Source organism: Sprattus sprattus, assembly GCF_963457725.1.
Source record: "Sprattus sprattus genome assembly, chromosome: 10".
In the NCBI taxonomy this organism is placed as follows: Eukaryota; Metazoa; Chordata; class Actinopteri; order Clupeiformes; family Clupeidae; genus Sprattus; species Sprattus sprattus.
Window position 1 is genome coordinate 27852987 of NC_137908.1, and position 26156 is coordinate 27879142.

Genomic DNA, 26156 nt, shown 5'->3' on the forward strand with positions numbered 1-26156 from the left:
AGCAGCAACTCTACTGCTTTCTCTCTTTTTTTCGCCACCCTACCCTCTCCATCCCTCCCTCCCTCCTCACGTTCTTGTTCTCGTTCTGTGCCAACTGAGTCCACTCCTGTTTGTGGCGGGCGTGCTCCTCAGGCAACCTTTGGAATTCTGGAGCTGTCTCCTCTTTCTGCTTATCATTTCACTCGCTTCCTGCTCTCTGAAAAAAACAACCCAACAACCTAAGAATGGTATCGGTAAGGGCCTCTGCGTGTGCTGTCTGCTTATGCACAGTGGTCAATCACTTCCTGTTGTCGGAGAGTGGTCAAAGAAAAAAACACACATACACACACATGCATGCGCAGTGCAACACATAACTAACACACACACACACACACACACACACACACACACACACACACACACAATCACACACTTCGGAGTTAGTCCACACAGGTCGCCACATCCCTGTCTGTAATTCCAACATTTATTTATCAATAATTCTCATCCGTGTGAACCTTGAGTATGTCTGGAGGCCAGTGTCTCCACCAGTGTCGCTTAAGTCCTGTCAATCACCCCTTCCCCCCGAAGGCCTCAGATCTTTTGGCTCAGTGAAATCATGCCGCCACTCTGGTGTGCATTCTAATGATCATTTGACTTCTGTGAGGGTACCCCATTTGTGAGTTATTCGTGTTATCCGAGCATTTTCATGAATAAACTGCAAAGCTGGAAGCAACAAGTAAGGCTTACTAGTAAGGCTTGTCTGCTTTAAATATCTGTTCATCTAATGCGATTGTTTATTTTTGTTTTGCCTTTTGACCCTGTGGATGCAGACATGCCCATATTCGGCCAGTGCCCAGCGCAGGACGACTTCTACCTGGTAATGTGCAGCCACTGCAGCCAGGTGGTGAAGCCCCAGGCCTTTCAAGCACACTACGGTAAGTCCCCTCCCCTCCCTACATCGCACACCATGCCACACCCTTACTGCTCAGGGAGTTCCCTCACACTAGGCTTAAGCAGACTGGAGTCTAATCACACATGCGGGAATTTAAAAACACACCAGACAGACACACACACACACACACACACGCACGCACAGAGGCTGCCTTCCATTCCTCTCCCATACCTCTGCTCTCATCTCTGCTTACACAGCCATGGGGGTGGGGGGAAGCAAGCCTTTGATTTCCACCACCAGAGAGTTCTGTTTACAATTCTCAAGTTAATATTTGATGTGCCTCTTTTAGTGGATGGATCTCTCCACGCGGGGTTATTTGAATATATTGTGTTTTTTTATCATGTAAGGCCCTTGTCTGTGAGGTGTCAAACGTCGCGAATGCCAGCCCGAGAGCCGGTCTTAATCGGTCGGCTTTGTTGACCCCGGCATGCAAAGAAGGAGGTTTGATGAATAATGGATCTAAGAATCAAGGGATCGTTTGCCATGCAAGTCATTAAAAAAAAAAAGGAAAAGATTGCGCTTGGGAACATGTTCTTCTTAAGCATTTGGGCAACTCTTCTCATCTGTGAAGTGGTGTGAGTTGCCACTCGATAGGGCCTAGACCAGCGGATGCTAACTCCCTGGAGGCACCCCCCCCTGAGCCAGGCCTGTCTCTTCTCTGGCAGGCCTCGGTGTAGCATGGCTCTCCCTGGCAGTGTTACCAGGCTGGTGGGATTCCCATAGTCAACCATACCAGTACCTCTGTACACTCAGTCCTCAGTTATGCAGTTGTGTGGCTCTGGTAGAAGGTTGCAGCCTTGCAGAACTCACTGGTCTTGTAGTTGCCCTTGTAGTCGTGCGTCTCTTGCAAGTCAAAAAGCCGAATGAAAAGAGGGGAAGGACACCCCGACTGTGAATTATCCTGTGGCGGTGTGTGGCAGCTCCTGCTCTGGAGCCCAGAGGATTTCTGCTGCGTTTCGCTGTGTTTTCGCTGCGTCTCAGCACTTCAGCAGGTATCGGGCCCACAGTGAAGGTCAGTGCCACCAGCTGTGCAGGCCTCTGCTGCCAACCTCGAGAGAGAAGAAGAGAGAGAGAGAGAGGGGGGGGAAGGAGAGAGAGAGAAGGAGCATTATGGCGGCGGTGGTGCTGTAGTTCAGGAACATGTCCCCCTGAGCTATGATTCTGTGGAGTGTGCTGTTGACTCATCTGAAAGGCTTTTCAGATGAAAGTAGCATTTGGAGTACAGTGGAGAACATTGTAAATAAAGAAAAAACTGTGAAAAGTCGTCCCACAGAAGGAGAGAGAGTATTAGCTTTCTTGTTAGTTCAAAAACACATGCTTCAGGAGTTACGCTGTGAGGTGTTAACACAGAAAATAAGCACGCTAGATACATACTTGCATACTAGACCTTCACCCTGAATAAGGATAGGTAGGTGTGTGTGTGTGTGTGTGTGTGTGTGTGTGTGTGTGTGTGTGTGTGTGTGTGTGTGTGTGTGTGTGTTTTGGCTGTGGTGATTTGATTGGGAAAAGGGGGTAAAATTGTTTATGTTTCTTCACCACAGTGTGGGGTTTCCCCTGCTTTATCTCGTTTGTGCCCACAAGGGGGAGACACAATGACACACATGCCCTGGGGGCGATGGTATGAAGTAAAGCAATTGCTCTGTATATAGGCTAGCACATTGCTTTATGTGACCACATAGTTAGTCAGTCAGGCAGCATTTTCATTCATTGGCATGGACTGCCAGGAATGTGTAGTTGTGGTGTAACCTTGGTAGAGACTGTATTGAAAAGTGTATTTTATTCTTTTTATGAAATACTGTGTGCAATACTGTGTTGCTGTGGCCTCCCGTCTCACTTATGTCAGAAGTGGCAGAACAAGCCACGTGCTTGGCGCACACTTTTTACTTGCCGTGACTATTTTCAATCACAGAATCACACTGATTCTCTCTGGTGATTTGATGAACAGCGTTGCCCATTGAAACTAGACCCCTGGTATCACAGAAGTCCACAAATGATTGTGAATAAGCCAGGACAATTTCATGCAGCCTGTTGTGTTGGCCTCCGAAAAAGCCTTTCTTCCCAAAAAACGCCTCTTGTTGAAGCAGAGACTCTGCCCAGTTGGCATTCATCGCGTTTCTAAAGGGTGAGACTCGCATTATGGTCGCCACCCAAAAAAAATAGGGGAAAAGAAAAGATCTATGTTGACGGTCAGTGCTTGGTGCGTGAGTGTGTGTGTGTGTGATTTGCATTACAACATTATTCTCTTGCCCACACATCTGTGCGGTGAGTTCCTCGGATCTGAGTCCATTAGAAGAAGCTTGCGTGTGTTGCTCAGTCTTTTGTGATGCATCTCTGTAAGCACTCACGCTGAGAGACCAACTTTCTTAAAGGCTGGTAGATGCCGTGTGGAGGCCAATCCGTATGTCGTACGTAGGAGACAACTGTGATGGTGCTCGAGCTCTCTTGCTCAGCAGTGGGAGCAGCAGGGCGGTAGTTTCAGCCAGCAGCCTGTGTTTGTGTTTTATTCATTAATTTATGAACGCGAGGAACAAAGACTACCCCCCCACACACACACCCTCACACCATCACTTCCTCCCAGTTGCTCTGGCTTTTGCTGGACTGCACTCTGGTGTTTGTTGGAAGGAGGTTGGGGGTGGGGGTGGGGGTAGGCTCTTTAATGCTCAGGCCTGCGTGAAATGAACACCCCCAGTCTGCCTTTACAGCTCCACTGACAGAGTGTCTGCGAATGTGCCAAAATATCAGATAGGGTGCCACTTTGTAATTACTGGCACATTTGCTCCGACGGATATTTGGCATGGCTCAGTCCTCCATTGATCCTCCGATAACAGTATCCCCTGTAAACATGTCGGCCCACAATTAGCCAAAGGAAGCCCTTCGGAGACTGCCGTCCCAGCGAGCGCCTGTCGTCTCGGATTGCTCCGCTGCACACTGTGCAGGATAGCGGGGCAGTGTGGTCGTGCGATGGCCTGGTTAGGCCCCCTTTTGTTGATTTGGGCTTCAGTGACGTTGGAGATCACTTCCCTGGCATGCTGCCAAGGCTCTCCCTCCTGGAGGTTGTTGGCTTTGCCAGTGACTTCACGTTGTCAATGTCTAGTGTTTCTGTCTTTCTTCATCTGTCAGGACCTTAGTAATGGCGGTCACGTTCGGCAGCAGGGAGAGATGTAGTGCAGGCGTCAGGCACAGTGGCGGAGCCAGAGGGGTATTCTGGGTGGCACCCGGATAACTGATAGGCCACCCTGAGTGCCACCCTAAAATTTAATTTGCTGTCACTGGCAGTTTGATGCTGATTGATATTTAATTTCGCATCTTGTTGAAAGAAGTATTGACATTCCGGCAGCGCCTCTTACAAAATGAGGATGAGGAAGAGAGACCACAGGTCACGTGAGCGACTGAAACAACGGTGTCAGACCTGTGGTGAAAGCACCCTTTTGGAGTACAAGGTTCAGCATCGGGTCTAGGTTTCTTAAATGACTTTTACCAAAGTCGCTGTGTAGATTGATATTGGCAATTTGGTTCCATAACAGACAGTTAATCAATTCATCCTAACATGTTTACATCTGTGTTGTTGGGAGTTACAGTACACAAGTGTTTAGCTAATGTGGGGTAACTAGTACAGCCGTCAGTGTTCAACAAGTTAGCATTTAGCAATTTGAAATCCATTAACTAATTCAATTTTCGCACTTGACCTCAAAACGAACAATTATCATCATCAATCTGTTAACATTACTCAAAAGATTACCACAGTATGCAGATAGCCTGTTTGCTATCGTAGAGTTGTAGGAAATTATAGCTATTTACTGCAGAGGGGCGTCAGTGGTACAGGAGGTAGAGAAGTCGTTTAGTTATCAAAAGGTTGCTAGTTGTAAGTCACTTTGGATGCATCTAAATAGTTACTTGGTTGGTAGCTGATTTTGAGGTACAGTGATGATAACAGAGATTTGTAATCTGGATTGAGATTGGACTCAAATATGGGTATGGGATGCTTAGATGTAACCGTAGACTGTCTTATATTTGCATAGGGTCAATTGAAACAATCATGAAAAGAAAGTTAGAGATAGGGCGTCTACCAGCCAGTCAGTCACATGCTCAGAATGGATAAGTATTTTCGGCACTAGTCGGCAGATTTTTCATCTTCATCTCCATCACAGGTTAAGAAAAGCCCTTTGAGCCTGTCGCTGTATTAGGCCTGTTCATGATTGCACCCAGTTGCACTCCACCTCTTCCTTTCTTTTTCCACAACCTAAAGACCCAGGGTTGACAGCGCCAGTGCCATTTGCAACTAATCTTATCTTGATTAAGAAGTAACTATATTACAAAACCGTCTGTGTTGAGAAATAGTGGTGTGAAAATGGTAAGCAAATGCTGCTTTGTTTATAGTTTGGTATGGAGAGTTATTTCCTGTCATGCTAGCACAGAATGAACCTGCTAGCTGGTAGTGGGCTGGTGTCTTTGCAAAGTGTTCAAGGGCAACTTTGTGGCCTCAACACAGGCAACAGGGGGCAAGGCAATAGTCAGTTTTTGCTAGTTCTTTAATGTCAGCCTAAGCTTGTAACAGTAGATCATTTTGTCAGATTAAGCCTCACTTCCAAATGTTGGTTGTTGAAGTTCTGAGGTAGAGACACAGGCTGTTGATGGAATGGTATATGAAATAATTCTGGTGAAGTAACTCTATATTAAGTGAATGTGAGTGTGTGTGTGTGTGTGTTTGTGTGTGTGTGTGTGTGTGTGTTTGGATAGAAAGCAGATATGGGGAGCAACAGTGGAGCACGAAAGACTGGTGATTGGGTGGGACCGAGTCAGGGCAGCAGGGGTTGGTTGGTGGGTTGGTTGTTGGGTGGGTGCGCGACACTGTAGCACACACCCGCCGAGACAAGCTGCTGGCCGGCAGCCCAGAGCCGCATGGAGTTAGCAGACGGTTGGTGGAATCGGTGTGTGTTGTGCTGATGTGCCAGCCAGAGGCGGTGTGGCGCGCCTGCTGCTGCTGCTCCGTCGCTTGTGTTTGTCCTCACAGCGTGCTCAGGGTGCGCCCCCCCCCCCCCCCTCCCCTCCCCGCCCCTCCCAGTCAGTCCCCAGCGCAAACACAAACGATATGCTCTTGATGTTGATTCCCTCCTTATCTCTCTCCTTATTCCTCTCTGCACTGGCTCTGGCTCTGACTGACAGGGAATGTGTTGTGTTTTTCACCTTACAGTGGACTGTTACATCAGCAGTTAGTTAATGCGTCAGCTGCAGGTTTGGTGTTAAATATTGCCAGTGCTTAGTGGGAGTCTGACATGAACTCTGAGTGGCACTGTGCAGAATGATGTGTTAGCATTTGAGTGCCTTCCCCACTCCCCACACTTTCCCCCATGTTGCAGACTGCGTCTTCTCTGCCTTTGGATGTTCTTTTGTGTGATTGTGATGTATGAATGCTTTCTTTTTTTTTCACAGGTCATCACTTTGTATTTCTTTCTATTTCTGTCGCTTCTCATACCCTCAGACTAATTTGTATGGATTTGGTTTAACATTTCCAGTTTATCTCTGGGGCGCGATGGGGCCTTATTTATTTGTCAATTGGAGGTGTTGATATATTATAATCTTAGATATGAGCTTCATATATTAGCTGCCAATGAGTCTGATCTGCTGTTGTCTTTTTTCACTTAGGATGCTTTATAATCAGTGTGTGTGCTTTTCCAGTTTGTGTGGTTGATTTTTCACTAAGAGGAAATTAATAACAAGGATTCTTTTCCTCACCACTCTTTTAACTCTTCTTGTAAGGCTCCTACATTTTCATGAAGTGTGTCACTCGTCACGTGTTACCAAAATACTGCAGTAATGATTCATAATATGAGAGGATTATCCTGACAGTTGACTTTTTAGGGTTGATTCCCACAAGTGTCTGTACTTGCAGCTGTAGTTTAGTATGTATGAGTATTGAAGTATGTGTGGCGGTAGTTGTCTGAAGTTAAACTCTAACGGATAATTCCAAATGTCATTGGAATAGGTGACTGTGTTTAACTTGTGTTTGAGTAACTGAATCGGACTCTTATCTGAGGTTTTATCTGCTGTTGCCCTTGTGTGACCTGTATGACTTGTGACCATCTCCACTGCAGAAAGAAGACACAGCTCGTCCAGCAAGCCCTCTTCGTCCGTGGCACCCTCACCTGCCTACGCCATGTCCACCCTGCCACACAGGAGCAGGGGCAGTGGGGGAGGGGGCATCAGCGGTGGGGTCGCCGGACGCCCATCCATGGGGAACAGCACGTCTTTGTCCTCCTCCTCCTCTTCCTCCAACTCCAAAACGAACAAATCAGCCAAAGAGTTTTCCGGTCACGGGAGACCCCCGTTCTTCCCCAAGGTGCCCCACGACAAAATGTGAGTATGGCAAAGCTGCGAGGGGCGGGGGGGGGGGGCCTTGGACTCTCCCCCTCCTCTCACCCAGCCTCTCATCTCACACATCTAAGTCTCTGAGCCTATTTGTGTGTCCCAGCGGAGGAAGATCTGTCAGAAGTCTGCCTCCCAGCCTCATAAATCTGGAACTAAGCGTTCCTGATCGGAGCAGTTTTGGGAGGAATATACTAGAAAGAGTAGGGCTGATATTGCAGATCAAATGTGGATTCCTTACCCTTTAAAGAAGTGTTAGCCCCGTTTGTTCTGTCAGTTGGGAATGAATGGCAAGTGGGAGTACTGAATTAAAAATATGGTTTCATTGCTACAAGGTTTTTTTGTGGCCGGGAATTGATCTTTCTCTTGTCTCCTTGGCAGACCGACCCCTGCCACCGTCAAAGTGGAGAAGGGGGACTCCTGGAAGGTGAAGGCGGAGTCCTCTGCCAATAAGATGGGCCACGCACCCGCCTCTTCCTCCACCACTGTGAGCTCCCCCATGAAGCCAGGCCTTAGTTGCCCATCCATACCAAAGCCTCCCACACTCGCCTCCGGGCATATCCCAAACGGGAAGGGCCACCTCTCCTTGCCGGACAAGAAGCAGGACAACAGTGTTAGTAGCAAGCGACTGCAGTACAAGAGACCCATACAAGGTGAGTGTCTCGTTGCCAACCAACCAAATCTTGTCTTGCTGGTAGTACTAAGACTACTAATGTTGCCAACTTATGTTGAGGACGTAGTGTTTCTACATTTAGTATCTGATTCGGTGGACCATGACCAAAGAACCGGGAATGTCGGCTCTTTGTCCCATTACACCATGGTGACAAAAGTAGTTACTTTACACCTTACGACTAGATCTAGTGAAACGTTTAGTTGCTGTTAAGTGCTCTGGACTGATAACCATGACTACAGTAAATAGTTACAGTTACAGTTGAGCGCCAGGTACAGCAGTACACTTGAGTTTAAAAAGTAAAACACTGGAAACTATGTATTTGGAGGAAACGTGTGGTGTTCATGGTTTAAGGCCATTGAGATGTCCTGATATGCAAACCTAACAGCCTAATTGCCTTGATTGCTGTTATCCCTTACCTGCTGCTGTGATGCTCCCACAATACAGAGCGCGAGTTCAATCCAGACGTCCACTGTGGGGTCGTGGACCTGCCAGCAAGGAAGCCATGCACAAGATCCTTAACATGCAAGGTATCTAGCCTTTAACCACACCATGCACCTGCCCTTAACCAGTTATGGTGCAGTCAACTCCTTTTGTAAGATTTGGTAATGTTCTCATATTCTAGCAGCTATAAAAACAGCCTGTAGTCTGAAGTAAATACATATCCTATCTGGGTGAACTTTCAAGTTTACCTCTGGTGTAGGCACTGAAGTTTGAACTCAGTAGCTATAAGGCTCGCAAAAGGTGAAGCCTAAAACAAGCTTCCACTCTTTTACCTCATCTGTCTGCTTTAACCAAAACTACATTCTCTCCCTCTCTTTCTCTCCCCCTCCCCACGTTTCTCTGTCTCTCCCCTTCCCCGTGTGTGTCTCTGTCTCTCCCCTTCCCCGTGTGTGTCTCTGTCTCTCCCCTTCCCCACGTGTGTCCCTGCCCCCCCCCCCACGTGTGTCTCTGTCTCACCACAGACACATTCCTTAAGCCAGAGGAGGGCCGTCCCGGGCCGGGGGAAGCGCTTCGACACGCTGCTGGCCGAGCACAAGAGCAAAGCCAGGGAGAAGGAGCTCCAGCACAGGTCTGACCTCCCCCTGCAAACCCCCCCTCTCAGGGACCCTCATCCTCCCCCCTCACGCCTTTTACAAGACCCCCACCAGGTCTCCCATGGCAACGGTACCACCGATGCCACCAAGCCTTCGCTCCCCAGCAAACCCAAACCTCACAATCCTGGTCTTCCACGGTGAGTAGCCCTTGCCCTCACCCTCACCTTGCTCTCCCTGGATTCTCACCTCTCTCCTCTCAGTTAAAACTGCCTCAGCATGTCGTCATAGCTACAGTTCTTGTGGTGGCCACGCTCTTATTAGTAGTGATGCTTCTTATTCAGATGATAGGAGATGCCAAAACACAAGGTTGCAGTTGAAACATAGCAAGGCTTTGGGATTCTTTGCTATTTGTCTGTCCTGTCCTGCCTTATGAAATAAGGAAGATAATTGGCAGTCATTTTTTGAGAATAAGAGTGTTGTGGTAGATACTTACTTTTACGGTGAAGGTATAATGGTTTAATTTGTAAATTGTCACTGTCGTATTGATTGCAAGTGATTGGTGTGTTTTGTTGTTGTTGTTGTTGTGGTGATCAGACTGAACAGCAGTACCTTTCACAGTGGGGGCCCGGCCCAGGGAGACCCCAGTGCGGCCCACGAGCCACCCCACCATACGCCACCTGCGGCTGTCGACAGCCAGACACGCCTGTCCAGCGACGAGGGGGAGAACGAAGAGCGCGAGGAGGGCCCAGACAAACTGGACTGCCACTATTCAGGTTACCACCCGCGGCCGGCAGCTGTAAGTACCCCCACGGCCCACGAGCCTGGCCATCTGGCAGCCCTGGTTGCTGTGGCTGTGCAGGTTACCCCCATATCCAGAGCCCACTATTTAAAGCATGTTGCTAGTTGAAGCCGAACGACAGTGATTTATGTGAGTTATTATGCATTCAAGGGTTTATGCTGAGCGTTGCTTTATTACAGTTTAGTGAGTAGCTCCCCGTGGTACCAGATTAAGTAGAGGGTTTCTGCTCTGCACAGATATAGCCAACATCAGTCCTAACTTACTCATGATCCCTGCTGTGAGAATGATCATGGTATAAAGAAACGACCCTCTGGCTGCTGCTTGTGGATTTGTGGTTGTTGCTAAGGCAGTGGACAGGGAGTGATGTAGCCTTCCTCTGTTGTCCTCCCCTCAGTACTGCACCTTTGGGAGCCGCCTGTACGGGAGGAGCTGTCACTCGTTCGACCGACGCTGGGACCGAGTGCGCTGTGCGTTCAGCGTAATGATGGACAAGCATGTCAACTCTCAGATGTGGAAGTGAGTCTTCACGCCGCATGCATTTGGCTCTGTTCATACAGTCTGGAGCCTTTTTGCTCCCTCCTACCTTCTCCCTAATGTGTTGACGATGAATTGACTCGTAACTAATTGTACAACTGTTCAATTACCTTCCAGGAAAATCCCACTAGCGCTGGAGAACTCATCGGCCCACAGGACAAGCACAAACTCCCTTTCCTCCTTCTCTACGACCACCACCCCCCACAGTGTCTCTCCATCCCACTCAGGCTTCCGAAGCCCCTCCCCTGCCCCACCAGCGCCCCCTCCGCCGGCCTATGGGCAGTCCCATGACGGCAAGTCTGCCCTCTCCTATGGGACAACCTTAAATGCCCGCGCTGCTGGCCAGGGCTCGGCTGAGCACCATGCCTACGGCGCACAGTCCCGACAAGTGTCTTCGTCGCCCCAGATGCCTTCGCCCCACCCCTCGCTCCCCTCGCTGGCCTCCGGACGGCCTCTCAAGCAGCCTCGGACCAGCAGCAAGTCCTCCTTTAGGCCCAAGGAGCAGCCTTCTGCCAGCATGGCCCACTCCACCAACGCCACCACCAACAGCAGCAGCAGCAGCAGTGGTGCCAGCCTCAGTTTGGGTAAGAAGCGGAAGAACAGCTCCCTGCTAATGGCATACACTACCGAGGCCAGCCCTTCTTCCACCTCATCTTCGTCATCCTCTTCCTTGTCCCCTTTCAAGAGAAACTGTGTAGTGGGCTCGGGCAGCTCTGGGAGCTCCTTTCATGCCTCGCTTGCCTCCTCCAACCCCTCCTCCACCGCCGCTTCTTCCTCCTCCTCGCACACCGGTGTCTACACTGTAGGGCTGAACTGCACTCCGGGTCGGACAAGCGGGCTAAGCCTTCGGCATGAGCCCTCGGCCCGCGGTCCGCCCTCCGCCAGCCCAGCCGAGTCTATCAAGCGCATGAGCGTGGTGATGAACAGCAGCGACTCCACGCTCTCGCTCGGGCCCTTCGTCCACCAGGGCGGCGACAGTGGGCAGCAGCACGGCACCTTCGGCCACCCCGACGCCCGCATGGAGGGCAAGAAACGCAAGGGCTCCCCGGCCTCCAGCGCAATCAACAGCTCAGGAGGGCTGAGTGGAGGCCAGGGCCCTGGAAGGCCCAAGGTGGCCAAGTCTCCATCTGTCAACAACATCCACAGCAAACACGCGCGCACCATCCCCGGCACGTCAGGTCTCTCCAACAACTCCCTCATACATCAGGTGAGCTGCACCACCAGTCTGCCTGTCAAGTTCACAGCCAAGCTTTTATCTGTGCATACTATGTAGCTTACATGACTTACCTGTAGTTGTAGCCCAGATTCTTTATGTTTTTCTTCGAAAGGGCATTTCTTGTAAATTCAGAACAGATCATGAAGACATGTTGTTCTTGCTGACTTCCTGTTAATGTTTAAATTGTATAGTGTCAGACTGTTTCCTGTGCTTTTCCCGCAGCCAAAGGCACGTCCCTGACATTGGGGGCCAGGGCTGGACTGTGTCTGACGGCGAGACGAATCCAGAGGACGAGGCCTTTCTGATACGTTGCTCTCGGCTTCCCATGATCCTCAGGGGTTGAAAAAACTTCTTGGATGGTCTGGTGACATCATGGGAAAGTCCTCTTAAAGCCATGTGGGTTTTGCGCTGCAAAGACCGTGGGGCCAAAGTGTAGAGATCAAGAGGGAGACTAGGGGCAGGGTTTCCAGCACACCTCACCACTAGGGGGCAACAGTGAGCTGCTCTGGTGGCGCTGGAGGAGAAGGAGAAGGAGGAGAAGGAGAAGGGGGAGGTGCCCTGACTGTGGCCTGGTGCTGAGTGACAGTAGTATGGAAAAAGGGCAGGTAAACACCCTCGAGGCCATCACCGCAACCTTGCAGAACAGGGAGCAACTGGAGAGCCAGCAAGGCAAAATCAAGTTTCCACCTCTCTTCCATTTTTGCGTGTTTGCATGTGTGAATGTGTCCATGTGTGCGTATGTGAGTGTGTGGGAGCCTGAGAGCCTGAGTGTTAAGTCAGGGCAGATTCTGCTGGACTACTGGAAAAAAGCTTCTGAAAATCCACAACTGTTCTAGAGTGACGGGTTTGAGCCATTGAGAGTTCCAACACTAAAAACGCAGTCACTCAGGAGGTCTGTTCAGTGAAGTGTTATTATTCTCGTTGAAAATGAGAACAGCGACGGGACAAATAGAGTTTAGTTGGAGATGTGACGGGAAGTTGCAAACCAATTCCCAGATTACCTTACACTGAAGAAGTATGCAAAATTGTAGTCTTAATGTTTCCTTAAAACTATTGCATTCACAGAAAAAAATGTATTTCAGGAAAAAAAACAAAAAGCTTTGTCATGCATACCACTGTCGAGCGATTAACTACACACCACAATCAAACCGACTGTGAAACGGGTCTGAGATAATCTGATGAGATGGTGTTTTTCATTTTTTTTGAGGGTAGAGAATACATTAAGGGATAAACACATATGGCAGTGGTAGCGCAAGCAAACGGTTTTCAACTGTGATAGAAGCCAATAGTTAAAATCTGAACTTAGTTTCAGAAGTATTAGCCTAGTTTACCTACTGTACACAGAAAGCACATATTTGGAGCAGGGTGGGGGAATCAGTGCAGTTAACCAAGTCAGTCACTACCAACGTAACCAAAAACACTTGATTAGAACTCTGTAGATTGAACACTAGGTTATGCCTCTTGTCCGAGGCTTGAACCGCATACTTCAGAGTGCATAAAGGAATGGCTCACAACTTGCGAGGCAGCCTACTTGCTTAGTGAAACAAAGTACTAACATTAACCCTCATGAAACGTGATTTCTTTAGTTCAACTGGAGAACGTTTTGATTTTGTGATTTTTAAGTCTTTGCATTTATCATCGTCATGACCGATGACTATGTAGCAGCCTAATTTCAGAACCTGTTGCATGTGTAGGTCACATCTGATCAGTGTCTAGCGAAAACAGTCCGTCACTAACACGCAGATTCACCTCTGTGGTCCCTTAAACACAACGGTCTTACATACTCATAGTGTCTTTGACTACCTGAGAATGCACAGAGCACTGATGTCCCTGTAATATAATACTGTTCTCGAGCAGTTCCAAGATGTGTGAGAGATAGTGAGCAAAGGTAGTGGTGTCTTGTGAAGGACCCCAAGTGTTGCGTTTTCTTTGTGTTCCAACTCATTGACCCCTTGTTTGGGACACAGGTGTGGCTTTTTCTTTCCACAACACTCTAATGTGCTCTATTAACCCTTCTGGCATAACCTACCCAAAGAGGATGGCATATCTGACACTTTCAGGTCTCAAATGCAACACTTATCCCAGCAGAGTTTACCAGTATTGTAACAATTGGCACTTGCAACGTAAGCTGATCTAGCAGCCAATCACCTAATATAGATGTTTCACTTAGAGTGAGTCTCACTTAGAATTAGTCTCAAATGTATGAACAAACGCCGCCAGGTGTTCCCCCATGGAGTTTGAAATGGCAATAGTTTTCATGTTTGTTTGGGACATGTTTAGGATTTCCCAAGTCGCGTCTTGGTTTTGTTTCACATACATGGTCATCTATTGTGTGCTTGAAGGTGTGGCCTCCCGCTGCGTCTTCTGGCCCCGTCTCAACTCCAGTGATGTCAAGTCACCAGACCTAGCTGAAAAAGCAGAGTGTTTTCTATCTTTGTTTGGCTTTTTTCGTACATAAACTAAAAAAAAAAATATTGAAGTATCCCTATTTCAGAATACATATTTTGTGAAAAAAAAAGAATTGTACATATTGAGATGTATTTTTGCACAGGCATTTTCTTACACACAATTTTTGGTACAATTGAGATCATTATTATTTATTTAGTACAAAAAGGATAACTTTTAAGATTATTTGAAGTGGTTCACTGCCAAGCCAATAATGCAATATGCCTCTTAAATAGCAACCAGAGCATAAGTCACACATACTGGGATCTTTTAAGATGAGTTTTACCACTGTAGCGGGAGTATCAATCACTTGATGCATCATATTTTTCCAAAAGTTTCTCTCATCATGTTGCCTCCTAATCAACCACGGCGAGGTTAGAATGTGAATAAGATGGCCTGTGATACTGTGTGTGAGGCTACCTGTGTCCAAGCTACCTGTGTCCTTACCATTTCCCCTGCCTGTGTGTCAGATGTCATGAATCATATTACCATTACCTATCTGTACGGCAACACGCTCAACAGTGGCTGAAGGAAGCAATTCTTCAACAGCAAGGTGGATGAACTTGCATACTTTGCATCAATTGTTGCCAAACCTTAATCCGAAAACACTGCTTTTAATTAAAAATTAATTTGCCGCTTTTTATAAAATAATGAAGAAAAAAGAAAGTGCCTGAATTAGTTTCCTATCGACTGTTTTGAGGGCAGAGAGCATTGTTCAGTATTTCTTTTTCTTTCCATTACTTGAATGTTACGAAATGGTTTAGGAGCTTGCTTGATGAACCTGCCTATCAGTCCTACATGTGAAACCTGACTTGTTTTTGTTTTTCTATCCAGGGGTTTCAGGTGAGAGGAATAGCTATATTTTCACAGACACCCCAGATTTCAAGGTTTTTAAGTCTAGAATGATTTGCTCTTAACCCCTTTTAAATGTTTTTGTTTACCTTCCAACTCAACTGACAATGTTTCTATGTATTGGAAACTTTGTGAGGATGTTTGACTCAGCACCATAGACTTGGAATGTGAATGAGACCGGACACAGCTTACTTACGGGGTTATGGTTCCACATAGAAACTCATGTAAAAGTGTGTATATTTGATTTCTTTTTTGTATACATAATCAAAAATCATTTGATCAGCTGGACTTTTGTGTGTTGGCTGCTAAGTAATTCATGAACAAAACATAGTAGGTTAGACTTACTATTTAAAGTAAAGATTGTATAGTCTATTTGTTTTGTAACAGGTTTCTGTAAATAAAAATAATTTATACAGTTATTTATACAAACAAGGTTTCTTGTACTTCTTGGATGTTGGCCTTGACTGACTTACATGACAAAAATTGGACAACTTGAAGCTGAACTTGAAATGAAGACATTTAGAGGCTGTCTCTGAAAAGTTTTTTTATTATATACACAAAAAAGGGTAACTTCTTCAGACTAATGAGGCATAAGTATTAAGTACAACCACCAAGGTTGCTCGCATAACAAAGACTTCACACCTTCTTACATGTTGATAACTCTGGACAATTTCTGGACTCTGTTCAGCAGAAGATCTCCCTTCTTAATGGTCTCCTGATACTGCCAGTTCTTGCTATCAGGCCTGCGAAAAGAGCAAGGAGAAGAGAACCATAAGAAAGAGGATTAGGAAAACGTAATCCAAATAACTGCAGGTTGCATGACAGAATACCAAAAGACTGAAATTGGTTTCACTCCCTATCTGTATTTACCTGTTGGTCTCAACAATCTCATTGACCTTGTCGATTTTGCAGTGCAGCCGGCCAGCTGCAATGAATCTGGACAGTTCCCTATGGAGGGGCAAAAGAAGGACAAATTAAGTATGCACTACCACTGGACCACCCTGGTTCTACCGTGGAGCGGGGGGGGGACTCACTGGTCTATGAACTCGGTGCTGACTCCAAAGGCCTCGGCCATGTAGCCCAGGGTGAGGGAGCGGTAGGACTCCAGCAGTTGGCTGTAGGCCAGGATGCGCATCTCCCTCACGTAGTAGCGGTAGTGCGGAGCAAACAGCCAGTCCTTCTTCATGTCCTGCTCCACTCGAGCTGCGCAGGGGTAAAACAGAAAGACTCATCACGGGCTAAGGGGGAAACCCTACATGTGTATGTCTGTCTTTGTGTGTGTGTGTGTAGTCTCTGCGTGTTGCTCCCTTCAGTTGACCCAGCTCTAAATTGAGCTGTTCACCCTGACCTTGACACACTCACATACATGAGGCAGTGGTGGACACCACCTATGACTCATCCAATCCCTTAAAAAAACGCACTTAAAACCTGCACTGGCTGACACAAATCTGTGGGTAGTAGAGGACATACTTTTCTCCCAGCATGAGGTGGAGAGGAAGATAGAATTTGGAGCGGGCATGTTTGGTTCCAACAGGCATCCGAGGAATTAGCTCTGTCTTCGTAGTACTATGCACACATTCAACACTTAAGTTTTGCACGGACACACACACACACACACACACACAAATGGCACAGAACAACTTATGAACAGAACGATTCAGTGTGCTATAAGCCAACATGGTCTTTTTAATGAAGTCCCTCTAAGTCCTACTGTAAAACCGGTGGCATAGATTATAGGTATGAGCACCATGTGTGATTCATTTCCCTACAACAGTTCAGTATTTACATGTTCTGTTTCCTAATAGAGGTATGTGAGGGTACTAGAGATGTCAAAAGGACCAATAGTCTCCTGTCTGAGGGACTATTGCAAGGGCTTGAGGAGGTGTTGGAGGTGATGTGCAGCTGACTCACCCAGAGACTGAAAGAACACAGAGTAGCGGCACTCGTAGAGGGAGAACAGGTATTGGCGGATGTTAGGCAGACTGTGCAGGACCTCAAGAATCTCAGCCCCCTTGATAACCTGAGGGAGAGATATACGAATCGGATCCATAATGTAAAATCACCCTGTTATGACCAGCTTTGAACAATTATAGGTTAGGATCATTTTGCAAAGTTTCAACAAAGTAAATAGCTATGAAGATTTGCAGCATATCATGAAACATATCTCAGTAAAATGTCCAGAGTAATGCAACAAGCCCCAATACTCCAAATAGGTTGCAACATTCTGAAACTTTAGTCCCAAAACAGTTTCTGTATTAATGGAATACCTCAATCATCTACAGATATTTGTACAGGCTATATGTATTATAGCTCTTTAATGTGTAAATGGTCAGCTTCTTTACACTCCACAGATATGGAATACATGATAAACAGTACAGCATGTAAATATTAAATTCTAATATTTATGATTTAGTACCCTACTTAATTACATTGATTAAATGTCACTAAGTGCTACTATAAACATACCTTTTCCCTAAGGTCCGGTCGCTTTAAAGCAATCATGCACACATACACAGTGTATGTGACAAAGGTCTTGTAGTCCATCAGCTCATAGGAGGTGAAGGTGGACACTGTGTCCAGGAAGAGCTCAGCTGCCTGCTTGAAGTCACGAATGGCCACACAGTACAACCCCTGGTACACCTTCAAACGATTCCTCCGATCCCAATCACCACCTTCCTCAATGAGACTTCACTCAGAAAAAAAAACATATCCATTAGAACCATATCAATAGTTACTTGACAATGCAAAAGAGAAGATTGTTACAAGACCAAAATCACTGTGGTTTTATCAGTGCTTTACCTTTTGGCTTTCTCTGTGTTGCGTGTGATGAGGTCGTTATCCATGTAAAACAAGCCAATCCGGAGCAAGTAGAAGACGATGTCTAAGCGGTGTCCCAGAGCCACAGTTTTATCATATGTCTTCCTGAAGGCCGTGAGGGCTCTCTCCTGAACACACGCGCAAAAAACAAGACGTTATCCTGACTGACCACAAATATACTCGTATATTCAACCGAGTAAGTCAACATCACTAATGGTCTATTTAAGAAGCAAATTAGTGAAATAATGCAATACACAGGCACAATTGAAGGAAATTCGGATAATGTTATGCAGCAAGCGAACTCGTACAATCATTTCTGGAATATTTGTACTGTATTTCTTTGAACATTCACCATACCAGTAAAACAGAGAAAACAACGTAACCTACCTTATCCCCAATCCGTATCAAGTATTCCGCTCTTGCCATCATGGCATCACGAATCTCACTCTCTCCGAGATTTGTCTCGGCGTCCTCCAACACATCATCCAACCGTTTCAACTCCTCGTCATTTGCCTTCTTCATTTTGCTCTGAAGGTCCCCATCCACTGGCCACTTCAGTTCCTTGCAGAGAGCCTCGTAGTAAGGTGCCATGTCTGAAAACACACAAATCGCAACACTCAAAATAGCATATGCCATGGTAACAACACACTAACTACAAGTGGGAATACATACGAATCTAGCGGTGGAAAGATACAAAATATTTAATGTTTACACATTCTTCAACGTAGGCTGCTTGACTGACGTTAGCTTTGCTCGTAGGCGAGCTAACTAACGTCGCCCCCTGAACTGCGGAACAATATTTAACTAACTAATTGACTATATTGATTTTTACTTCGTTACACAAAACTAACGATTACTTGCTCTTAAAGCATTGACGTCAGAGCAAGTTTGTCCAAAAACCCAGCGCTATATATTCATTCAGCGATACAGTTGCTGAGTCAAATGACTCGCAGAATGTTAGCATAACCTGCCCAGCTAGCTACTAACCTATCAAAGCTAGCTAGCTTTCTAGCTAGCCAAAGCTACATCTTTAATATACACAACTATGAAAAAGATAGAGTTGATATTGAAACATGTTGTCTTTTAAACTTTAAAAATAATGTCCAGATGTCAGGATCAGTTTCTCATAGTCCTAATTTACAATATAATCTACACAGCCAAATCGCTAGCGTTAGCTGAATAAACTGAGTGCACCCGAGGTTTACTAGCTAACGTTACTCACTGTTTTCTTTGATCGCCTCCATGAGCTCCGATTTAACTTTTGTATCTTGTCGATGGCCATCTAGTGTCAGTAAAAATTTGAGCTGTGCTATCCTCAGGTCTGGGTTCTTAGGTAGACCCTCTTCTTCCAAATTTTCCAGAGGCATATTGGCGTATTTTACACACGGCTATCAATCAGAGATTCACTAATACTTCTACTATCCCTATCTAGCTTCTTGCTACAATGACAACGGCGAAATCAAACCTGCGGACACTTCCTGTTGAGTGGAGTCAACGATTACACAAAGAGGTAATCTGTGACTAACCAAGAACACCTTCCAAAAAGATGACTGCCCTCTGCTGGTAGAATTCAGTAATGTAAGTGCAAAAATGCGTGTGCCATGCCAACGCTACAAAAGCAAGTGGTATCTGGCTACTTAATTTTCTGTTGTCTACATCATATTTCAACCAAACAAAATCTATTCATACATGTTGGGAGCCATACACAACCCTAGATTTCCAGAATGATGCAACAGTGTCAGAGACTGTCCGCCAAAACGCTCAAGATTCTTGCTGGCTCATTGTGTAAAACATTAATCTCTTTAGGATGCCTGAGTAAAAGTGTCACTATACAACGACTTCAGCGTCGCTCAGAACCAGACGTGGTGTACAAATGGACAGTTTGCTGAAACATCTGGTAAGTAGCTCTTGTTCAATTTAAAATACCCATGTGTGGATTAAACAATTAAAAAAAAATGTATTCGGTCATGTTGACATGTTCTTAGCCTAACATTTTACCAAAGAAAAGCGTAATTTCAAATTGTTAAGGCCTATTCAATGAATTGTATTACCTCAAGCTATTGGCTATAACGATTAAGAGCAAACCCCATTATTTCTGAACACTTCATTCATGTGAGTCAATAGTTTGCTTCACTCTACAAAAAAGGGCTAGATTGTTTTTTTTCAACCCGTACGCTGGGTTGAGGCTGTTGGGTCATTTTTTTTTTGGTTCATTTTAACTCATTCAAGGTCGTTTCTGAAACCCAGCTGTTGGGTTAGTGGTTCACATGGGCCCTTCTGTCCTCCACTAGATGTGGCATAAACTACCCAGCGGCTGGGTCACTTTAACTCAGTAACAAGCGAATGAAATGTACATAGCTTCATCAAAAATAGTTTATCGGCTATACTTTTATGCATAATGAGACATAACAGGTTAAAATGCCCTATGTTTTGACCCAAGGATGAATGTCTGTCATTGTTGTACTTAGACACAACGGGAGTTTTATATGTTCATCCCCTGTTACTTTCCTTCATTGGAATAACACTTTATGGGTCAATTTGTTGATTTATTCACTGATTAGCTGGCCTTATGTAGCTCAGTTCATGCATAAGCAGTTCAACTCATGCAGCAGCCCATAAGTGTTAGTGAAAATGTTGAAATGTATAGTTTTATGAAGAGTCTTTGTAAACCCAGAATGAAAGGTGATATACCTATATTCAGTGTAGTGCTGAAGGACTTGTGAACCTAAACGGTGAGGATTTGCAAGGGTTTTAAGATGCTGCTGCTCTTGGAGTGTTGTGTGACCACTTCATCCCATGATTCATCCGCAAAAGTCTGGATGCTGGAGACATCTGACTCTTATGATTCCACTCGCAGGGCAGTGGCAATGCTTTGTTCTTCATCATTGTGCTGGGAATGGGAGGAACTTTCCAGAATGGATTCCATGTCACTGTCATCAGCTCACCATCACCGGTAAAATGGACTACCTTTAAATCCTTGTCCCTCTCCTCAAATGTTTCTCCACCATCATCTAGTCAATGAGTCCCCACCGCCATATTATTGTACGGCTCTTTGTCACACAGTTGTCCTGGTTTGTTGTCTCTTTAGTTTGTGAAGAGCTTCATTAACAGCAGTTGGACGGAGCGCTATGGACCACCAGGCCCAGATACCGTCACATTTATCTGGTCTGCTGTGGTGGCCTTATATGCCTTGGGTGGGTTGTTTGGGTCGCTTGGAGTGAGACTAATCATTGGCAAGCTGGGAAGGTAATATTTCAATCTCTATATTTCTTTCCTTCATATATCATCACATATTTGATGTTAGCCACAGACCAAATTCATTTTACAGGGATTATTCACAGACCTGCAGTGTGTTTAACTTTCAGGAAGAAAGCTATGATCTGGAATAATGTGATCGCTATTATAGCTTCAGCCGTCATGTTTGCAAGTAAATTTGCAAACTCATTTGAAATGATCCTCATTTCACGGGTATTATATGGGTTTACATCAGGTAAGATGAATGCATCCTTTTTTGTATACATATTGCTGGTTCATATAAGTGCTGTGATCTACAAATAGGTGCAATTTGTAAAAGACAAACGTTTGGTTAAAGTTTTCAATGCCTTCAAAAATTCTCCTAGCTGACTGATTAATAGCAACCCTTTACTGTGAACCATAGGGTTAGGGGCCAATGTCCATGCCATTTACCTGGGGGAGAGTTCCCCCAAGAGAATAAGGGGGATGGTTACTCTAACATCAGCAACCTTTGTGTCCATTGGCAAACTGTCAGGACAGCTTGCAGGCCTAAGGTAGGCTGGAATTATTCTAAACTCACCATATCTCAACACAAGCACCACTGATGAACAAAATACCAATATGCATGTATTTAATATAACAAAAGATCAGATCCAACCTATTGACATTTTTAATTTTTCTACCTGGACCTGCCAGGGAAGTTTTAGGCCGTGAGGAGTGGTGGAATGTCCTCCTCTGTGTGCCGACCGGGTTCGCCATGATCCAGCTGCTTTTTCTGCCTTTCTTCCCTGAGGCGCCGAGGTACTTGCTTATAGAGAAAAACAACGCAGAGCAATGCAAGTCAGGTAAGAAGTGATACTCGTCCCGTCGCCTTAAAAAGGAGGGAGCACTTGCTGGGCTTGTACATGCATTCCCAAATAAGTAACTTTCCAGGACACCGTGGATGACAGTGCTTTTTGCAGGACTAAAGTGTCACACAAATGATTGACTGTAACTGCAGAAAGAAAGATCACCTCATCGCTAGATACAAGACCGCCCCCGTCATAGTCTGGAGCTGGAGCACCCTCAGTATTTTAGACCTCAGCATTAAATGAAAACAGGAAATTGTATAAGCTAGTTTGAAAAAGGTTCTATATAAAATGAGAACAACATCCAAACTCATTTTATAACTGAGAATCTAGAATAAAGCTATCTTTATCTTCCTTCATTTGGGCTTGTTTGCCTTTATCACTCTCTCTCTTTCTTTCTCTCTCTCTCTCTCTCTCTCTCTCTCTCTCTCTCTCTGTGGGGGATGGGGTTGGTGGACTCTTAGCCCTTCAGTGCCTGTGGGGTCCTGGGGACTATGAGAAGGAGATGGAGGAGATGCTGGCTGAGCAGACGGCCATCGGGGGCGAGCGCTCCAAGAGCCTGCTTGAGCTGCTGAGAGATAAGCGCGTACGCTGGCAGCTCATCACCATGCTGGTGGTCAATGGCTGCATCCAGTTCTGCGGCATCTCTGCCGTAAGATTGCAGTGCCTCTCTCATTTAATTTCCCCTTTTCCTCTTTTTCTTAAAAAAATACTCTGCCGCGTACTTTACTCAGAACTCTAAACATTTCCCCCCTCCTCTAGATCAGCGTCTTCTCCTACAACATATTCCAGGAGGCAGGCATTCCGGAGGATAAGATCCGCTACGTGACCCTGGGTGTGGGAGTGTCCGAGGTGCTCACCTCCATCACATGCGTGAGTCCTGACGTACAGGACGTATATTTGGTGACGTATATTTGGTGTCGGCGTGCCCACAGTCCGCTGTACCAGTAGTATTGACACGGACTGGTAGAGGTGGCTGGGGGCTTGATTATTTATTTAGGGTTTTTATTTTGGTTTGGTTTGTTTGCGCAGTCGTTCCTGATTGAGAGCGTGGGCAGGAGGGTGTTGATATGGGGAGGATTTGCTGCCATGTCTGTCATCATGGCTTTAATCACTGTCACACTCTGTCTGCAGGTCAGTCCCCTATACACTCACTGCTCTCCCCCTTCTTCTCACAAATGGTCTGCTCCAGACTCTTAGGGCCAGATTTACTAACATAGCGACCGCAGCTTAATCTGCGCCTTTGCCAAAGCGCAAAATACCGCACGGTGTTTTGCATCCTATTTATCAAACAAGAACGTCGTCTTGTCATTAGCGCCTAACCCCGCCCATTAGTGTTAATAGCGCCCCGCTAAAATAGGGTAGACATAGCCTGCGTTTTCCTGCCACCATGGATGATGGGTTAAAATTAGAATTAGACCTTTTGGTTGACGAGGTTACAGCAAACTTACCCGGGTAAATATAGAATCTCATAAATATTTTTCTTTTTAGCCCTCCCGTCCACTTTAAAGGTGTGATCACTTTAAGGGCATGACTGTCCTTTATTGGTGAGCTGATTTTGGGCAATTAAACTTTTCAATGAACATTGAGTTTCTGGGTTGCTATGGCTACCCCTCAGTGTGCCTGTGCAGCTTCATATTAAAGAGTTTATGTTCACAAGTTCATATTTACACATATTAACATGAGTTTATGACACACAGGCAACTGCAAACTGATAAGATGGTTCCCTAAGCTAGAGATAGCTAGGATAGTTAATAGCCAGGTTAACTGCCCATAGCATCCCGTTTAATAGTCTGGTAGGAATACACAACACCCCTTACTTTAAAACGGTGTATTCCAACTCTGAAAACTATGCTTTTCAAAAACGCTGCCCTCGGCGGATACATTTGAAAACTGGACTTGTAGTGTGGACAGGACAGGGGAAACTGAAGTTCAGACGTTCGGTTGCCTTGGAACTTATTTTGGTTATAACGTCAAAATAAACATGGAAGGTGAAATGAATATGCTGCTCTGGCTCTACAATTTGGAAATTGGAAAAGTGTTAGTCGTGTAGAAAAACTTCTTTCTACATGTTGTCTTTGTCTGTGTCTTCGCCTTGCTCTAATAACTGCTGCCATATCGAAGTTTTCAGACTCAATCAAAATGCGCTTCCTGGTTAAGACGTGCTTTTATGAGGCGCATAATTATCCCGCATATTTGAGATGCACTCGCCAGGCAGTTTTAGTAAATACCACGGAATACATAATTAGGCGCACTTAACGCGCCTCTCTTTGCGGCACACACCCACTTTTCCTTATACCCTCCCATCAGTGGTAATCTGCGCTTCTACTCAAATGCGCCTCCTTTGTAAATACCATTTTATGTTTACACCCGCTATTTTACGCCTGAAATGGGCGCAATCTTGTAAGTAAATCAGGCCCTTAGTCTCAGGGAAGGGGATTCGCCAGCGTACATATTACGTTGGTGTAAACATTTTAGACAGCTATACAACTCCTAACAAACCTATATTCATTTTCCATCAAAGAAATCGAAATAGTGGAAAGATGTGTGTGTGTTTCTCTGCCTCATTCCCGTATTTGTGTGAAGGACTACACTTCCTGGGTTCCTTACTGCACCGTCGCCTTGTTGTTCCTCTTTGTGATCTTCTATGGTGGAGGACCAGGTATGTATGACAAGCAAGTAGGCTGTATCACATCATGCCATCACTGGTACACTGCTCAACTGTGTCAAACAGTGTTGCGGCGGGCTGAAGTAAGACATTCTCTCACTGCCCCCCTCTCAGCTGGAGTGCTGCCCTCGCTCACTCATGAGATCTTCATCCAGTCATGTCGGCCTGCAGCCTTCGTCTTCACCGGAACCCTCCGCTGGCTGGGCTTCACCGTCCTCGGATTCGTCTTCCCCTTTCTCATAGTAAGAAAGAGGGAACAGGGCAACATGACACATTAATGAAAGAAATATGATTTTTTTTTTAAAAATAGAACAAAGGTGTAACAGAGTTTGTTCTTTATGTGGGATTCCTTTTCTCTCACTGAAGGTAAGTCAAGGAGCTCTCTGGAGAACAAAGCACCACTTGTATGCACTGAGGTCTTTTATGTAAAAGCAGTCAGACTTAATGGGTTTAATTTGCCACTCTGATGTTAACAATTAGGGATTGGAGTACTTAATGAACTGTTATTTGTAGATCAGTTCTCAGGTTTTAAACCCCAGTGCTTAAGCCTCCATGGCTCTGCCTTCATGTTATTTAATGCCTTCACTTTGAAAGCACTTAATGGAATTTAAACCTTTTTTCCAATGAGACAGTAAGTGATTACAATTTTTACAGTTGACTAGGTGGCTTTTTCAGGAGTGGAGAAAACCCTGTGCAGTTCCTACCTCCAAGGAGAGCTCTCTCTACCACTGCTGATTACACAGTCTTGCCTCCCTCCCTCCCTCCCTCCCTCCCTCCTCTGCCCCTCCACAGGCCCAGTTTAAGTCCTTCAGCTTCTTGCTGTTCTCTGGTACCTGCATGGGGGGATCTCTGTACGTGTTCTTCATGCTGCCTGAAACCAAGGGCAAGACCCTCCTGGAAATATCCGAGGAGTTCAGCAGGATCAAAGTGTGTGGGTCTCGGAAAAGAGAGGATGAAGAGAAGATGTGCACCGTGGGGACAAGGTTATGAAGGGGGGGGGGGGGGGGGGGTAGAGACTTCTTGTATCCATGATAAGGAGGACTTATGTCTGTGCAGTCTTGTTTGTAAGCTGCACATCTCAACTGCACTTTATTCATGACCAATGGGATTGGAGACTGGACATTCCATTGTGAGATCAAAGATGGCTTATCACAAGTGGCACTGAAGGTGAACCAACTTAAATTATTGTCACATTTAAAGCCATGCATGTGTAAAGAATATGTCATATGTAAGACTGTAGCCTGTATTCTTATTTTAAAACATTGTGGTATGAATTGAAAACCCTTTTCTTGGGTAACAGTGGATGGAAGTAAATATAGATCAATGGACCACTTCTTAAAAAATTGACCAATAAAGGTGCTTCATTGTGTGATCAACGTTTTTAAGATGTCCATTCTTCATTTCGAAGAGAGTACGAGCAAAACATTTTTAGCATTCTGAACACATTGGCACCTCTTGTACTGTGGCCCTAGCCACGACCACAGCCACTTATGCTGCCCTCCCTTGCTTTGGACTGTATCTCAAGCCTGTGGCTGTACTCTGGCAGACAGGGATCTTCATTAACTCCTACAGCCACCCGAGACACAGCAGGGGTCCTGTGGCAGAGCCTGTACTGAGGGCTCTCTTATCACCAGCAGCCAGGCTCCACATGCTGGAGCAGACTCATTTACGGCTTCTGAGTGCTGCATGTAGTGGCTTTTTGAGGCTGGAGGAATGATTGGCACGATCTGGGCTGAAATTAG

General features: G+C 45.7%; 3 protein-coding genes across 4 annotated transcripts in view; 2 read left to right on the top strand and 1 right to left on the bottom strand.

Annotated features, from left to right (window-relative positions):
* Positions 1-15229, top strand: part of atxn7 (ataxin 7) — a 30906-nt gene extending 15677 nt beyond the window's left edge. For both annotated transcript variants that reach the window (XM_080845427.1, XM_080845428.1), the window contains 9 exons: positions 810-914; positions 7024-7285; positions 7676-7947; positions 8412-8494; positions 8930-9198; positions 9596-9797; positions 10195-10316; positions 10452-11541; positions 11773-15229. In XM_080845427.1, coding sequence (XP_080701553.1) covers positions 810-914; positions 7024-7285; positions 7676-7947; positions 8412-8494; positions 8930-9198; positions 9596-9797; positions 10195-10316; positions 10452-11541; positions 11773-11790 — 2423 coding nt within the window. In that variant the 3' untranslated portion in view covers positions 11791-15229. The remainder of the gene's footprint in view (positions 1-809; positions 915-7023; positions 7286-7675; positions 7948-8411; positions 8495-8929; positions 9199-9595; positions 9798-10194; positions 10317-10451; positions 11542-11772) is intronic.
* Positions 15230-15376: 147 nt separating this feature from the next.
* On the bottom strand, positions 15377-19102 carry psmd6 (proteasome 26S subunit, non-ATPase 6). The gene is made up of 8 exons (XM_080846631.1): positions 18887-19102; positions 18052-18257; positions 17647-17792; positions 17314-17533; positions 16759-16867; positions 15882-16050; positions 15718-15795; positions 15377-15590 (listed from the first exon to the last, which is right to left on the bottom strand). Exons 1-8 carry the CDS (start codon positions 19029-19031, stop codon positions 15494-15496), a joined length of 1170 nt encoding a protein of 389 aa, XP_080702757.1. The 5' UTR covers positions 19032-19102; the 3' UTR covers positions 15377-15493.
* Positions 19103-19537: 435 nt separating this feature from the next.
* Positions 19538-25404, top strand: slc2a9l1 (solute carrier family 2 member 9, like 1; the record flags this gene model as incomplete). Its single annotated transcript, XM_080846126.1, has 12 exons — positions 19538-19561; positions 20522-20617; positions 20753-20910; positions 21030-21154; positions 21323-21452; positions 21595-21743; positions 22211-22398; positions 22509-22619; positions 22779-22880; positions 24333-24408; positions 24529-24656; positions 25207-25404. The coding sequence occupies 12 exons, from the start codon at positions 19538-19540 to the stop codon at positions 25402-25404; spliced, it is 1485 nt and encodes a 494-aa protein (XP_080702252.1).
* Between the last annotated feature and the right edge of the window lie 752 nt (positions 25405-26156).

Coding starts and splice junctions, on each gene's coding strand:
- psmd6 (XM_080846631.1), bottom strand. CDS start 19,031: ATGCCTCTGGAAAATTTGGAAGAAGAGGGTCTACCTAAGAACCCAGAC. Junction 18,258..18,886: donor GGAGGCGATCAAAGAAAACA/GTGAGTAACGTT, acceptor GTGTGTTTTCAG/ACATGGCACCTTACTACGAG. Junction 17,534..17,646: donor AACACAGAGAAAGCCAAAAG/GTAAAGCACTGA, acceptor TTCTGAGTGAAG/TCTCATTGAGGAAGGTGGTG.